The following is an 18,079-nucleotide window of genomic DNA, read 5'->3' as shown; positions in this document are numbered from 1 at the left end:
CACCATGGAAGCTACCTTTGAGACAGGACCTTCTTGTTCAGGGTCCATTCGAACATCCAAATCTGGTCTCCCTCCAGCTGACGGCTTGGAGATTGAACGCTTGATTCTATCGAAGCGTGGGTTTTCAGATTCTGTGATAGATACTCTGGTTCAGGCCAGAAAACCGGTAACTAGAAAGATTTACCATAAAATATGGAAAAGATATATCTGTTGGTGTGAATCCAAAGGATTCCCGTGGAATAAGATAAAAATTCCTAAGATTCTCTCCTTTCTACAAGAAGGTTTGGAGAAAGGATTATCTGCAAGTTCTCTAAAGAGACAGATCTCTGCTTTATCTGTCTTACTACACAAAAGACTGGCAGCTGTGCCAGATGTTCAAGCATTTGTTCAGGCTCTGGTTAGGATCAAGCCTGTTTACAGACCTTTGACTCCTCCCTGGAGTCTAAATCTAGTTCTTTCAGTTCTTCAAGGGGTTCCGTTTGAACCTTTACATTCCATAGATATTAAGTTACTATCTTGGAAAGTTTTGTTTTTGGTTGCAATTTCTTCTGCTAGAAGAGTTTCAGAGTTATCTGCTCTGCAGTGTTCTCCTCCCTATCTGGTGTTCCATGCAGATAAGATGGTTTTGCGTACTAAGCCTGGTTTTCTTCCTAAGGTTGTTTCTAACAAAAATATTAACCAGGAGATAGTTGTACCTTCTTTATGTCCAAATCCAGTTTCAAAGAAGGAACGTTTGTTACACAATTTGGACGTAGTCCGTGCTCTAAAATTCTATTTAGAGGCTACAAAAGATTTCAGACAAACATCTTCCTTGTTTGTTGTTTATTCTGGTAAAAGGAGAGGTCAAAAAGCGACTTCTACCTCTCTTTCCTTTTGGCTTAAAAGCATCATCCGATTGGCTTATGAGACTGCCGGACGGCAGCCTCCTGAAAGAATCACAGCTCACTCCACTAGGGCTGTGGCTTCCACATGGGCCTTCAAGAACGAGGCTTCTGTTGACCAGATATGTAAGGCAGCGACTTGGTCTTCACTGCACACTTTTGCCAAATTTTACAAATTTGATACTTTTGCTTCTTCGGAGGCTATTTTTGGGAGAAAGGTTTTGCAAGCTGTGGTGCCTTCCGTTTAGGTAACCTGATTTGCTCCCTCCCTTCATCCGTGTCCTAAAGCTTTGGTATTGGTTCCCACAAGTAAGGATGACGCCGTGGACCGGACACACCAATGTTGGAGAAAACAGAATTTATGCTTACCTGATAAATTACTTTCTCCAACGGTGTGTCCGGGCCACGGCCCGCCCTGGTTTTTTAATCAGGTCTGATGAATTATTTTCTCTAACTACAGTCACCACGGTACCGTATGGTTTCTCCTATATATATTTCCTCCTGTCCGTCGATCGAATGACTGGGGTGGGCGGAGCCTAGGAGGGACTATATGGCCAGCTTTGCTGGGACTCTTTGCCATTTCCTGTTGGGGAAGAGATATCCCACAAGTAAGGATGACGCCGTGGACCGGACACACCGTTGGAGAAAGTAATTTATCAGGTAAGCATAAATTCTGTTTTTGTCAGGCTATAATCAGAATCAAGCCTTTGTTTAAACCTATTGCTCCGCCATGGAGTTTGAATTTAGTTCTCAATGTTCTTCAAGGGGTTCCGTTTGAACCCATGCATTCCATGGATATTAAGCGTTTATCTTGGAAAGTTTTGTTCTTAGTTGCTATCTCTTCTGCTCAAAGGGTTTCTGAGCTTTCTGCGTTACAATGTGATTCGCCTTATCTTATATTCCATTCTGATAAAGTGGTTTTGCGTACTAAACCTGGATTCCTTCCTAAGTTTGTTTTAAATAAGAATATTAATCAGGAAATTGTTGTTCCTTCCTTGTGTCCTAATCCTTTGTCTAAGAAGGAACGTCTGTTACATAACTTGGACGTGGTTCGTGCCTTGAAATTTTACTTACAAGCGACCAAGGATTTCCGTCAAACATCTTCTCTATTTATTGTTTATTCTGGAAAGCGTAGGGGTCAAAAAGCTACGGCTACCTCTCTTTCTTTTTGGCTGAAATGCATCTTCCACCTGGCATACGAGACTGCTGGACAGCAGCCTCCTGAAAAGATTACGGCTCATTCTAATAGAGCGGTGGCTTCCACATGGTCTTTTAGAAATGATGCTTGTGTTGAACAGATTTGTAAGGCTGCGACTTGGTCCTCCCTTCGTACTTTTTCCAAATTTTCCAAATTTTATACTTTTGCTTCTTCGGAGGCTATTTTTGGGAGAAAAGCTCTTCAAGCAGTGGTGCCTTCCGTTTAGGTATTTGTCTTGTCCCTCCCGTTCATCCGTGTCTTGTTGATTTGGTATTGTATCCCACAAGTAAGGATGAATCTGTGGACTCGTCGTATCTAGTAGAAGAAAAGGAAATTTATGCTTACCTGATAAATTGATTTCTTCTACGATACGACGAGTCCACGGCCCTCCCTGTCATTTTAGACAGATTATCTTTTTGTTTTCAAACTTCAGTCACCTCTGCACTTTTTAGTTTCTCCTTTTTCTTCCTATACCTTCGGTCGAATGACTGGGGGGTGGAGTCAAGGGAGGAGCTATATAGACAGCTCTGCTGTGGTGCTCTTTGCCACTTCCTGTTAGCAGGAGGATAATATCCCACAAGTATGGATGAATCCGTGGACTCGTCGTATCGTAGAAGAAATCAATTTATCAGGTAAGCATAAATTTCCTTTTCTTTCCTGGCATGGAGAGCCAACAACCTGCCATTATTTAATTTTTAAGCCTTTTAGTTTGTTTCTGTCATTTCTAAAACTTCAGGCACCTCTATACCCTTTGTGTCCTCTTCTCATCCATATTCCTTTGGCTGAATGACTGGGGGATTGTGGTAAGTGAGGATACTTAAAGTTTTGCTGGGGTGTTCTTTGCCTCCTCCTGGTGGCCAGAAGTTGAATTCCCACTAGTAATTAGAATGGATTTGTGGACTCTCCATGCCAGGAAAGAAAATAGTTTATCAAGTAAGCATAAATTTTGTTTTCAGCTAAGGTAGCCTGTAAAGAGAAGAGAATGTTTTATCACAAAAAGTATTTTTTTCCTGGTGTGACAAAAATCCAAGAATTCATCAGTTCTTACAAGTTGGTTTAGTCAATGGATTTCTGCAAGTTCATAGAAAGGTCTCTTTTTAGTTCTTCAGTTTTATATCATTTAGAGATTGCTAGGTATACTGATAATAATGTTATAAAGATTTATTTTTGCCCTTTCTATCAGTTCAGTTTCCGACATTTTGGCTGTTTGATTGAGACATCTGTTAATCAGATGTGCAATACAGCTAACTAGTCTTCTTTATAAACTTTTACTAAGTCCTACCTATCATGGTTTCACCTTGACTTCAATAGTTATTTGCTGCTTTTTATCTTGACTGCCATTTTGACTCACCTGTCTTTTGTCCTTGCCTGTAGCAGAGTGTGTAATGCTGCTCAATACTTCCAGGCTCCCTCTTATTGCTAAACTGGGGAACATCATCAGAGAGACAGGTTGCAGTCCCAGAAAGATGATGTCATCACTCCCTATTTGACTCCTGGCTTGTCATATAGCTTTTGGACTTATTATTTTCTAATAAAGGTTTGATTAATTTAGCATTTAACGTCTTTGTCTGGTTCTTGATACCCTGACATTATGCAAGGGCAATGAATCCTGATGGTGCTAATAATCCACCTTTACCCACCATCATTTCCAGGATGGAGGAACAGAATCACAGCATGGGTCAATTTGCACTAGCCCTGCAAACCCTTCTGTCTCGCACTGCACACTTGGATCAGAGCGTCCCACAACCAATGGCTGCTCCTTCTTCTGTTTCCGCTGCTGCACCTAGTCCTACCAGGAGCATCTCTGGTTCTACACTTCCACCCCAGCGATATGGGGGCGATCCTAATCACTGCAGAGGTTTTTTGAACCAGGTGGGCATATACTTTGAGATGTTTCCTCAGGCATTTTCCTCTGACAGAGCTAAGGTGGGATTTCTCATCTCATTACTTTCTGACAAAGCTCTTGATTGGGCTACTCCTTTGTGGGAGACTAAAAAACTTCTGATATATAATTACCCTAAATTTGTGGCTCCGCCTCTGCTGCCAAACAACTCATGTCCATTCACGAGATCTGTAGCCCAGTATGCTAATGATGTCTGTACACTTGCAGCAGAGGTAGGTTAGAACAATGAAGCCTTTGTTGCCTCCTTCTCTCATGGTCTTTCCGATGCAATTAAAGATGAAGTTGCTGCCAGAGATTTACCAGAGGACCTCAAGGCCCTGGTGTTTTTTCTAATGCTTATTGACATCAGACTCAGAGAGACACCCTCTTTCAACGAGCGCTTGTGGAAGCCGCCTGCCATCTTGTCTCCTACGTGTTCATTCCCACCCATGCCTCCCTCACCTCCCATGCCTCCTGGTCCCGAAACACCAGGTACTGCTGAGCCTATGCAGCTTGGATTCACGCACCTCTTCACGGCAAGGGCCTTTAGGAGGATGGAGGGGTTCTGCCTCTATTGTGGGCTACAAGGCCACCTTTTAAAGTCTTGTCCTACACGTCCAGGAAATGCCGCACCTAAGGTCCATAGTCACCCGGGCTTGTGTAGACTCCGGTGCTGCACACTATTTCATTCACAGCACTCCATTCTAGTACAACCTTGGTCCACTCCACTTGCTATTGAAGCCATTGATGGCATGCCCCTTCAGCCTGCACTCGTTACTCATGAAACTTCTCTGTTATCTATGGCTGTTGGGGCTCTCCACTATGAAACTCTACAGTTCAAGGTGAAAACCTCTCCGCATTTTCCAGTTGTTCTGGGTTATCCATGGCTCCAAAAGCACAATCCACAAGTTTGTCATGGTCCCCGCAATGTTGTTCCACTTGTCTCCGGAAACCAGTCAAAGTCTTGTGCACTTCTTCTGTATTTCTACTCCCAGAGGAGTACAGAGAGTTTCAAGATGTTTTTGAAAAAGTGCATCCTACGCCTGAGGGTTCCTTGCATACATGAGGTTTCTTCTCTAAGAAATTGACCCCAGCGGAGTGCAATTACGAAATTGGCAGCAGGGAATTAATGTCCATAATTTTGACACTCAAGGAATAGAGGCACCTTCTCGAAGGTACTAGCGTACTGGTGCTCAATCCTCACTGACCACAAGAGTTTGACTTACCTATCTGAAGCTAAACGTTTGTCTCCACGACAGGCCAGATGGGCGCTATTTTTGTCTCGGTTCAATTATGTGGTCTCCTATCTGCCTGGTAGTAAGAATGTTAGGGCTGATGACAATTTTCGCCTCTGTCCAAGGAGCAGTCTGTACCCACTCAAGTTATACCTCCTGACCTTATTTTGTCCACCATACGTACCAATTTGACTTTTCCCTTGGGGGAGGAGATCCTGGCTGCACAAACTAATGCCCCTCCAGAGAAACCTAGTGAACAGTGCTTTGTACCTGACAATCTTCGCACCAAACTATTGCACACTTACCACTATCCTAAGGCTGCAGGTCACCCGGGCAAGAACCAAATGATTTGGTCTGTTACTCGACAATTCTTGTGGCCAGGTTTTCGTTGTGATGTTGCCTCCTGCTCAGTCTGTGCGCATATTGCTAATGGTGACGGTTCTTGGACCCATCTATCCATGGACTTCATTGTCGACCTTCCTGTTTTCAATGGCAATACTGTTATCCTGATGGTTGTATACTATTTTTCCAAAATGTCACATTGCATTCCCTTGAAGAAGCTGCCTACCGCTCAGGAGCTTGCTTTAATTTTTGCTTGGGAGGTCTTCCGTTTACATGGGTTAACCAAGGAGATAGTCTCGGACTGGGGTAGCCAGTTTGTCTCCAGATTTTGGCGCTCCTTTTGTGCCCAAATGGGGATCCAGCTTTCCTTATCCTAGGAATTCACCCTCAATCCGTTGGGGCTTCGGAATGGTCTAACCAAGCTCTGGAACAGTTCCTCCATTGCTATGTCTCAGATCACCGCAATAACTGGTCTGGCATGTTACCTTGGGCGGAGTTCGCTCGTAATAATACTATCAATGCTTCCTCCCAGTAGTCTCTGTTCATCGTGAACTATGGGTTTCAACCATCCTTATTGCCTGATTCATTCATGTCTCAGGGTATTCCGGCTTTGTAAGAGCATCTTCAGCAACTCCGTTCCACTTGGGTGCAGATTCAGGATTGCTTTCGTCGGTCAATGTAGCTTCAAAAGTTCCAGGCTTACCTACCAGGTCGGGGAGAGAGTTTGACTGTCCTCCCACAACTTGAACCTTTGTGTGCTTTCCAATAAATTGGCTCCCCGTTATGTTGAACCTTTTAGAATACTCTGACTGGTCATTCTAGTTGCCTATGCTCTTGACCTTCCTTCTGCAATGCGCATCTCCAATGTTTTTAACGTCTCCCTCTTGAAACCATTGGTTTGAAATCGGTTTACCACTGTGTTGCCTCGTCCCCGTCCTGCTTGTCTGACTACTTGATTTCGTTCCTGACCCAGCTCGTGTGACTATCTGCTCTGGCTTTGACTCCTGGCTTGTCTTTTGGACTCGTTATGATTTTTTGTTATTTTTGAATAAAGGTGTGATTACTTTAGCATTTTACGTCTCTGTCTGGTTCCTGTTACCCTGACAGAACCATTTTGATGTTATGCCTCTTTTGATGCAGCTTTTTGCAGGAAAGTCCTACAGGTTGTAGCTTCTGGTAAATAAGTGCCTGCCTTACTTTTTGTCCTACTCATTTACTCATGGACTCCAAAGCATGGATATTAGTTCCCATGAGTAATGGCTTGTGGAATCTCACCACCTTAGAAAAGAAAACAAAATGTGTGGTTACCTAATATAGTAATTTCTTTCATGGTGGGTCTATGAAACCTGACCATATTTATACTTTCAATTGGCAACAGTTCTTGTGTGTACCTCATTTACCCTACTTTGTCCTTTCCTACTTTTCTGTGTTTTCCTTTCTTGGCTATATGGGAGACTGAGATACCAGAGAGATGGGAGGGATTAAAAGCTTTTGGAATGTTTAGTATATTTGCCTCCCCATAGTGACCAGGAGTTGAATCCCAGGATTACTGGCTTGTAGACTCTCACCACCATGAAAGAAATTTTCAGGTAAGCATAAATTTAGTTTTTGTTATTTTTTGAGGTTATACAGACCAGTATTGCATATGGGCCACATCAAGTATATGGGCTCAAAGTAACTTAGAGTGGGTGGGATTAGAAGTAGTGCTTATGAAAATATAAATAAATATATATATGTGTGTGTGTGTGTGTGTGTAACTATGTAAGAGTGTATAAATATATATTTAGGTTTATGAATGTTTGCTTTTGCAAAAAAACATGTACTTTAAATTCTTTCTTTATTAAGGTTATCCAGCAGACCTTGAATCGTCCTGCAAGTTCAGCAGCACATTACCTTCAGCAGATGTATGCAGCTCAGCAGCAACATCTTGTGCTACAGACAACTGCTCTGCAACAACAGCACTTAAGTAGCACACAGCTCCAGAGCCTGGCATCAGTTCAACAGGTATATTGTGTTACGGAAGGTAGAAGTTAACCTGATCATATTTTTAAAGGGATAAGAAATCCATTTTTTTTAATTTCATGATTCAGATAGAGCATGCACCTTTAAGCAACTTTCTAATTTACTCCTATTATCAATTTGTTTTTGTTCTCTTGGTAAGCTTTGTTGAATGAGCAGCAATGCACTACTGGTTTCTGACTTAACATATGGGTGAATCAATGACAATCGGTATATATATCCGCCACCAACCAGCAGCTAGAACCTTCAACCTAGGTTCTTTACTGCTACTGAGCTTTCCTAGATAAACCTTTCAACAAAGGATAACAAGAGAAGGAAGCAAATTAAATAAAAGAAGTAAATTGGAAAGTTATTTAAAATTGTATTCTCTGTCTGAATCATGAAATAAAAAATTGTGGGTTTCATGTCCCTTTAAGTGACTAGTTTTTTTTTTTAATGTTTCTGAGGACGCTGCAAAACCATAAAATACAAGAATTAACACACACCTAGATTACGAGTTTTGCGCTAAACAGGGTGCGACACTAACGCTAAAAAGTTGTGTTATTTCACTCTCCATAGCGCTGCCATTACAAGTTACTGAAAAGCCTCCTTGTGTGTGCGATATGGTGGCATTAAGCGCCATACTGCACAAGGGCTGCTTTGACGTGCTCGTGCCCGCTTCCCCCATAGACATCAATGGGGAGAGAGTGTTAGAAAAAAACACCTGAAGTGTGGGATGAAAAATCTCCATAACGCAGCCCCATTGATGTCTATGGGGAAAAAAAAGTTACGTTTAAACCTAACACCCTAAAATAAACGTGAAGTCTAAACACCCCTAATCTGCTGCTCCCGATATCGCCGCCACCTAAATAAAGTTATTAATCCCTAATCTGCCGCTCCCGACATTGCCAACACCTAAATAAAGTTATTAACCCCTATTCTGCCGCTCCCCGACATCAATAAAAGTTATTACCCCTATTCCGCCGCTCCCCGACATCGCCACCACTATAATAAAGCTATTAACCCCTAATCCATCGCTCCCTGACATCGCCGCTACTATAATAAAGTTATTAACCCCTAATTCACCGCTCCCGACATCACCGCCACTATAATAAAGCTATTACCCTCTAAACCTCCGGCCTCTCACATCGCCGCCACTAAATAAACCTATTAACCCCTAAACCTTCGCCTCCCACACAGCCGCCACTAAATAAACCTATTAACCCCTAAACCTCCGACCTCCCACATCTCCGCAACTAAATACACTTATTAACCCCTAAATTGCCGGCCCCCCACATCGCAAAACACTAAATTAAACTATTAACCCCTAAACCTAACACCCCCTAACTTTAAATTAAAATTACAATATAACTATATTTAAATAAATAAAAACTTACCTGAGAAATAAAAATAAACCTAACATTAAACTATAAATTAACCTAACATTACTATTCTAATAAAATAAAAAATACCAATTAAAAAATCTAAATTACAAATTGAAAAAACCTAACACTATGAAAAAAAATTAAAAATCTAATGGGTAGATTACGAGTTGTGCGTTAGGGTAAAAAAGCAGCGTTAAGAGGTCCTAACGCTGCTTTTTTACGCCCGCTGCTATTACGAGTCTTGCAGGTTTAGGGGCATCGCACACTTCTTTGGCCTTACCGCAAAACGACTTACGTAAACTTCGTAAAGTCTTTTTTCTTTGGGACTTCCATAGCGCTGATATTACGAGTCTGTCCTGGGAGGCCAAAAAGTGAGCGGTACACCGTCTACCTCCAAGATCCCTAACGCATTTAAAAGTCAGTAGTTATGAGTTTTATGGTACAACGCTGTAACATAAAACTCATAACTAAAGTGCTAAAAAGCACACTAACACCCATAAACTACCTATTAACCCCTAAACCGAGGCCCTCCCGCATCGCAAATACTAAAATAAAATTTGTAACCCCTAATCTGCCGCTCCGGACACCGCCGCCACCTACATTATATGTATGAACCACTAATCTGCTGACCCCAACATCGCAGACACCTACATTATATTTATTAACCCCTAATCTGCTGCCCCCAATGTCGCCGCCACCTACCTACACTTATTAACCCCTAATCTGCCGCCCCCAACGTCGCCGCCACTATAATAAACATATTAGCCCCTAAACCGCCGCACTCCCGCCTTGCAAACATTAGTTAAATATTATTAACCCCTAATCTGCCGTCCCTAACATTGCCAACACCTACCTATATTTATTAACCCCTAATCTGCTGCCCCAACGTCACCGCCACTATATTAAAGTTATTAACCCCTAAACCTAAGTCTAACCTAACACCCCCTAACTTAAATATAATTTAAATAAATCTAAATAAATATTCCTATCATTAACTAAATCATTCCTATTTAAAACTAAATACTTACCTATAAAATAAACCCTAAGCTAGATACAATATAACTAATAGTTACATTGCAGCTAGCTTAGGGTTTATTTTTATTTTACAGGCAAATTTGTATTTATTGTAACTAGGTAGAATAGTTACTAATTAGTTATTAACTATTTAATAAATACCTAGCTAAAATAAATACAAATTTACCTGTAAAATGAAACCTAACCTAAGTTACACTAACACCTAACACTACACTATAATTAAATAAATTAACTAAATTAAATACAATTACCTAAATTAAATTAAATTAGCTAAAGTACAAAAAACAAAAAAACACTAAATTACTGAAAATAATAAACAAATTACAGAAATTTAAACTAATTACACCTAATCTAATAGCCCTATTAAAATAAAATAAAAAAAACAAACAAAAAAAAACCCCCTAGCCTAAACTAAACTACCAATAGCCCTTAAAAGGGCCTTTTGTGGGGCATTGCCCCAAAGTAATCAGCTCTTTTACCTGCAAAAAAAAATACAAACAACCCCCCAACAGTAAAACCCTCCACCACCCACACAACCAACCCCCAAATAAAATATTATCTAAAAAAACCTAAGCTCCCCATTGCCCTGAAAAGGGCATTTGGATGGGCATTGCCCTTAAAAGGGCAGTTAGCTCTTTTGCCGCCCAAACCCTAATCTAAAAAATAAAACCCACCCAATACACCCTTAAAAAACCTAACACTAACTCCCTGAAGATCGACTTACCTGCAGATGTCTTCATCCAAGCCGGGCAAAGTGGTCCTCTAGACTGGCAGAAGTCTTCATCCAAGCCAGGCAAAGTGGTCCTCCAGATGGGCAGAAGTCTTCATCCAAGCCAGGCAGAAGTGGTCCTCCAGACGGGCAGAAGTCTTCATCCAGGCGGCATCTTCTATCTTCATCCATCCGGCGCGGAGCGGGTCCATCTTCAAGACATCCGTCGCGGAGCATCCTCTTCTGGCGACGATTAAAACAGAATGAAGGTACCTTTAAGTAACGTCATCCAAGATGGCGTCCCTTACATTCCGATTGGCTGAGAGAATTTTATCAGCCAATCAGAATTAAGGTAGAATAAATCCTATTGGCTGATGCAATCAGCCAATAGGATTGAAGTTCAATCCTATTGACTGATCCAATCAGCCAATAGGATTGAGCTGGAATTCTATTGGCTGTTCCAATCAGCCAATAGAATGCCAGTTCAATCATATTGGCTGATTGCATCAGCCAATAGGATTTTTTCTACCTTAATTCCGATTGGCTGATAGAATTCTATCAGCCATTCGGAATTGAAGGGACGCCATCTTGGATGACGTAATTTACAGGAACCTTTATTCAGTCGTAGGCCGTCGTTTGAAGAGGATGCTCCGCGTCGGATGTCTTGAAGAAGGACGCAATGAAGATAGAAGATGCCGTCTGGATGAAGACTTCTGCCTGTCTGGAGGACCACTTCTGCCCGGTTGGATGAAGACTTCTGCCCGTCTGGACGATCACTTCTGCCCGGTTGGGTGAAGACGTCTCACGGTAGGGTGATTTTCAAGGGGTTAGTGTTAGGTTTTGTTAAGGGGGTATTGGATGGGTTTTAGAGTAGGGTTGGTTGTGTTGGTGGTGGGTTTTAATGTTGGGGGGGTATTTGTACTTTTTTTTTTACAGGTAAAAGAGCTGATTACTTTGGGGCAATGCCCCGCAAAAGGCCCTTTTTAGGGCTATTTGTAATTTAGTGTAGGGTAGGGCTTTTTTTATTTTGGGGGCTTTTTTATTTTGTTAGGGGGATTAGAGTAGGTGTAATTAGTTTAAAAATCTTGTAATTATTTTATTATTTTCTGTAATTTAGTGTTTTGTTTTTTTCATACTTTAGATAATTTTATTTAATTGTAATTAATTGTATTTAATTTAGTTAATTTAATTATAGTGTAGTGTTAAGTGTAATTGTAACTTAGGTTAGGTTTTATTTTACAGGTAAATTTGTCTTTATTTTAACTAGGAAGTTATTAAATAGTTAATAACTATTTAATAACTATTTTACCTAGTTAAAATAAATACAAAGTTGCCTGTAAAATAAAAATAAACCCTAAGCTAGCTACAATGTAACTATTAGTTATATTGTATCTAGCTTAGGGTTTATTTTACAGGTAAGTATTTAGTTTTAAATTGGAATTATTTAGTTAATTGTAGTAATTTTATTTAGATTTATTTAAATTATATTTAAGTTAGGAGGGGTTAGGGTTAGACTTAGGTTTAGGGGTTAATAACTTTAATATAGTGGCGGCGACGTTGTGGACGGCAGATTAGGGGTTAATAAATATAATGTAGGTGGCGGCTGTGTCCGGAGCGGCAGATTAGGGGTTAATAATATAATGTAGGTGTCGGCGATGTCAGGGGCGGCAGATTAGGGGTTAATAAGTGTAAGATTAGGGGTGTTTAGACTCGGGGTTCATGTTAGGGTGTTAGGTGTAGACATAACTTTTATTTCCCCATAGGAATCAATGGGGCTGCGTTAGGAGCTTTACGCTGCTTTTTTGCAGGTGTTAGGTTTTTTTTCAGCCGGCTCTCCCCATTTATGTCTATGGGGAAATCGTGCACGAGCACGTTTTACTAGCTCACCACTAACGTAAGCAGCGCTGGTATTGAGGTGAGATGTGGAGCAAAATTTTGCTCTTCGCTCACTTTTTTGGTAATACCAGCGCTGTCTGTAAGTGAGCGGTGCGCATAAACTGCTTGTTAGCACTGCACCCCTCCTAACGCAAAACTCGTAATCTAGGTGTAATCTTTATTTTATTTATTTTTTTATATATTTTGATTGTGCAGTTGTGCACTCAGTGCACTAGTGTGTGCACACAGACACACACTACTAGTAGTAGGGGTTGTGCAGAACAGAAGTTACCAGTAGTACTATGTTAAATTTATTAAATTAATACAACTCGTTCACTTTAAATTTCTCATTATGGATTATACATATAAAAGTAATATTAGCTTACTTATCTTATATGTCTTACTGTTGTACTCTGTGACTGTCGTAGAACAAATACATTTTATTTTCCATCTTCATTCATTACTTGTGGGAATTAAGAACCTGGCTATCAGGAGAAGGCAAAGACACCCCAGCCAAAGGCTTAAATGCGAACCTATCCCGACTCAGTTTAACAGCTCCATTAGCAATCAGCATTGACGAGTTTCACTGCCTGCTTTTCTTCTCTCAAGTCCATGTCAGGAGGGATGCTACTACCATGTCACACTTGAAGGGCCGTGTTCCTGTTCCACGGCGTTGATTCTGGTAAGATCGTTTCATATATATATATATATATATATATATATATATATTTATGATAATGCAAGAAGACAGGGTCACAGTGTGGCTCCTTTAATCTAGGGGGTAATACCCTCGGAAAGGGGTTATTGAACAATGGAGATTTCTCCAACATAGGTGTGTCCGGTCCACGGCGTCATCCTTACTTGTGGGATATTCTCTTCCCCAACAGGAAATGGCAAAGAGCCCAGCAAAGCTGGTCACATGATCCCTCCTAGGCTCCGCCTACCCCAGTCATTCTCTTTGCCGTTGTACAGGCAACATCTCCACGGAGATGGCTTAGAGTTTTTTTTAGTGTTTAACTGTAGTTTTTATTATTCAATCAAGAGTTTGTTATTTTGAAATAGTGCTGGTATGTACTATTTACTCAGAAACAGAAAAGAGATGAAGATTTCTGTTTGTATGAGGAAAATGATTTTAGCAACCGTCACTAAAATCCATGGCTGTTCCACACAGGACTGTTGAGAGCAATTAACTTCAGTTGGGGGAACAGTGAGCAGTCTCTTGCTGCTTGAGGTATGACACATTCTAACAAGACGATGTAATGCTGGAAGCTGTCATTTTCCCTATGGGATCCGGTAAGCCATGTTTATTAAGATCGTAAATAAGGGCTTCACAAGGGCTTATTAAGACTGTAGACTTGTTCTGGGCTAAATCGATTCATTATTAACACATATTTAGCCTTGAGGAATCATTTATTCTGGGTATTTTGATATAATAATATCGGCAGGCACTGTTTTAGACACCTTATTCTTTAGGGGCTTTCCCAAATCATAGGCAGAGCCTCATTTTCGCGCCGGTGTTGCGCACTTGTTTTTGAGAGGCATGACATGCAGTCGCATGTGAGAGGAGCTCTGATACTTAGAAAAGACTTTCTGAAGGCGTCATTTGGTATCGTATTCCCCTTTGGGCTTGGTTGGGTCTCAGCAAAGCAGATACCAGGGACTGTAGAGGGGTTAAGGTTAAAAACGGCTCCGGTTCCGTTATTTTAAGGGTTAAAGCTTCCAAATTTGGCGTGCAATACTTTTAAGGCAATAAGACACTGTGGTGAAAATTTGGTGAATTTTGAACAATTCCTTCATGTTTTTTCGCAATTGCAGTAATAAAGTGTGTTCAGTTTAAAATTTAAAGTGACAGTAACGGTTTTATTTTAAAACGTTTTTTGTACTTTGTTATCAAGTTTATGCCTGTTTAACATGTCTGAACTACCAGATAGACTGTGTTCTGAATGTGGGGAAGCCAGAATTCCTATTCATTTAAATAAATGTGATTTATGTGACAATGACAATGATGCCCAAGATGATTCCTCAAGTGAGGGGAGTAAGCATGGTACTGCATCATTCCCTCCTTCGTCTACACGAGTCTTGCCCACTCAGGAGGCCCCTAGTACATCTAGCGCGCCAATACTCCTTACTATGCAACAATTAACGGCTGTAATGGATAATTCTGTCAAAAACATTTTAGCCAAAATGAACACTTATCAGCGTAAGCGCGACTGCTCTGTTTTAGATACTGAAGAGCATGACGACGCTGATAATAATGTTTCTGAAGGGCCCCTAACCCAGTCTGATGGGGCCAGGGAGGTTTTGTCTGAGGGAGAAATTACTGATTCAGGGAACATTTCTCAACAAGCTGAACCTGATGTGATTACGTTTAAATTTAAGTTGGAACATCTCCGCATTCTGCTTAAGGAGGTATTATCCACTCTGGATGATTGTGACAAGTTGGTCATCCCAGAGAAACTATGTAAAATGGACAAGTTCCTAGAGGTCCCGGGGCTCCCAGAAGCTTTTCCTATACCCAAGCGGGTGGCGGACATTGTTAATAAAGAATGGGAAAGGCCCGGTATTCCTTTCGTCCCTCCCCCCATATTTAAAAAATTGTTTCCTATGGTCGACCCCAGAAAGGACTTATGGCAGACAGTCCCCAAGGTCGAGGGAGCGGTTTCCACTTTAAACAAACGCACCACTATACCCATAGAGGATAGTTGTGCTTTCAAAGATCCTATGGATAAAAAATTAGAAGGTTTACTTAAAAAGATGTTTGTTCAGCAGGGTTACCTTCTACAACCAATTTCATGCATTGTCCCTGTAGCTACAGCCGCATGTTTCTGGTTCGATGAGCTGATAAGGGCGGTCGATAGTGATTCTCCTCCTTATGAGGAGATTATGGACAGAATCAATGCTCTCAAATTGGCTAATTCTTTCACCCTAGACGCCACTTTGCAATTGGCTAGGTTAGCGGCTAAGAATTCTGGGTTTGCTATTGTGGCGCGCAGAGCGCTTTGGTTGAAATCTTGGTCAGCTGATGCGTCTTCCAAGAACAAGCTACTTAACATTCCTTTCAAGGGGAAAACGCTGTTTGGCCCTGACTTGAAAGAGATTATCTCTGATATCACTGGGGGTAAGGGCCACGCCCTTCCTCAGGATCGGCTTTTCAAGGCAAAAAATAAACCTAATTTTCGTCCCTTTCGTAGAAACGGACCAGCCCAAAGTGCTACGTCCTCTAAGCAAGAGGGTAATACTTCTCAAGCCAAGCCAGCTTGGAGACCAATGCAAGGCTGGAACAAGGGAAAGCAGGCCAAGAAACCTGCCACTGCTACCAAGACAGCATGAAATGTTGGCCCCCGATCCGGGACCGGATCTGGTGGGGGGCAGACTCTCTCTCTTCGCTCAGGCTTGGGCAAGAGATGTTCTGGATCCTTGGGCGCTAGAAATAGTCTCCCAAGGTTATCTTCTGGAATTCAAGGGGCTTCCCCCAAGGGGGAGGTTCCACAGGTCTCAGTTGTCTTCAGACCATATAAAAAGACAGGCATTCTTACATTGTGTAGAAGACCTGTTAAAAATGGGAGTGATTCATCCTGTTCCATTAAGAGAACAAGGGATGGGGTTCTACTCCAATCTGTTCATAGTTCCCAAAAAAGAGGGAACGTTCAGACCAATCTTAGATCTCAAGATCTTAAACAAGTTTCTCAAGGTTCCATCGTTCAAGATGGAAACCATTCAAACTATTCTTCCTTCCATCCAGGAAGGTCAATTCATGACCACAGTGGATTCAAAGGATGCGTATCTACATATTCCTATCCACAAGGAACATCATCGGTTCCTAAGGTTCGCATTCCTGGACAAGCATTACCAGTTCGTGGCGCTTCCTTTCGGATTAGCCACTGCTCCAAGGATTTTCACAAAGGTACTAGGGTCCCTTCTAGCTGTGCTAAGACCAAGGGGCATTGCTGTAGTACCTTACTTGGACGACATTCTGATTCAAGCGTCGTCCCTTCCTCAAGCAAAGGCTCACACGGACATTGTCCTGGCCTTTCTCAGATCTCACGGATGGAAAGTGAACGTGGAAAAGAGTTCTCTATCTCCGTCAACAAGGGTTCCCTTCTTGGGAACAATAATAGACTCCTTAGAAATGAGGATTTTTCTGACAGAGGCCAGAAAAACAAAACTTCAAGACTCTTGTCAGATACTTCATTCCGTTCCTCTTCCTTCCATAGCGCAGTGCATGGAAGTGATCGGTTTGATGGTAGCGGCAATGGACATAGTTCCTTTTGCGCGCATTCATCTAAGACCATTACAACTGTGCATGCTCAGTCAGTGGAATGGGGACTATACAGACTTGTCTCCGAAGATACAAGTAAATCAGAGGACCAGAGACTCACTCCGTTGGTGGCTGTCCCTGGACAACCTGTCACAAGGGATGACATTCCGCAGACCAGAGTGGGTCATTGTCACGACCGACGCCAGTCTGATGGGCTGGGGCGCGGTCTGGGGATCCCTGAAAGCTCAGGGCCTTTGGTCTCGGGAAGAATCTCTTCTACCGATAAATATTCTGGAACTGAGAGCGATATTCAATGCTCTCAAGGCTTGGCCTCAGCTAGCGAGGGCCAAGTTCATACGGTTTCAATCAGACAACATGACAACTGTTGCGTACATCAACCATCAGGGGGGAACAAGGAGTTCCCTAGCGATGGAAGAAGTGACCAAAATCATTCTATGGGCGGAGTCTCACTCCTGCCACCTGTCTGCTATCCACATCCCAGGAGTGGAAAATTGGGAAGCGGATTTTCTGAGTCGTCAGACATTGCATCCGGGGGAGTGGGAACTCCATCCGGAAATCTTTGCCCAAGTCACTCAGCTGTGGGGCATTCCAGACATGGATCTGATGGCCTCTCGTCAGAACTTCAAAGTTCCTTGCTACGGGTCCAGATCCAGGGATCCCAAGGCGGCTCTAGTGGATGCACTAGTAGCACCTTGGACCTTCAAACTAGCTTATGTGTTCCCGCCGTTTCCTCTCATCCCCAGGCTGGTAGCCAGGATCACTCAGGAGAGGGCGTCGGTGATCTTGATAGCTCCTGCGTGGCCACGCAGGACTTGGTATGCAGATCTGGTGAATATGTCATCGGCTCCACCTTGGAAGCTACCTTTGAGACGAGACCTTCTTGTTCAGGGTCCGTTCGAACATCCGAATCTGGTTTCACTCCAGCTGACTGCTTGGAGATTGAACGCTTGATCTTATCGAAGCGAGGGTTCTCGGATTCTGTTATCGATACTCTTGTTCAGGCCAGAAAGCCTGTAACTAGAAAGTTTTACCACAAAATTTGGAAAAAATATATCTGTTGGTGTGAATCTAAAGGATTCCCTTGGGACAAGGTTAAGATTCCTAAGATTCTATCCTTCCTTCAAGAAGGATTGGAAAAAGGATTATCTGCAAGTTCCCTGAAGGGACAGATTTCTGCCTTGTCTGTGTTACTTCACAAAAAGCTGGCAGCTGTGCCAGATGTTCAAGCCTTTGTTCAGGCTCTGGTTAGAATTAAGCCTG

General features: G+C 42.1%; 1 protein-coding gene across 1 annotated transcript in view; it reads left to right on the top strand.

Annotated features, from left to right (window-relative positions):
• The window catches only part of PHC3 (polyhomeotic homolog 3), a 1,036,700-nt gene that overhangs the window by 169,298 nt on the left and 849,323 nt on the right, over positions 1-18,079 (top strand). The window contains exon 3 of the mRNA XM_053710129.1: positions 7,384-7,542. Within this exon, the coding sequence (XP_053566104.1) occupies positions 7,384-7,542 (159 nt within the window). The remainder of the gene's footprint in view (positions 1-7,383; positions 7,543-18,079) is intronic.

This window comes from Bombina bombina, chromosome 4, assembly GCF_027579735.1.
Source record: "Bombina bombina isolate aBomBom1 chromosome 4, aBomBom1.pri, whole genome shotgun sequence".
In the NCBI taxonomy this organism is placed as follows: Eukaryota; Metazoa; Chordata; class Amphibia; order Anura; family Bombinatoridae; genus Bombina; species Bombina bombina.
This window is presented reverse-complemented; position numbering and strand designations above follow the sequence as displayed.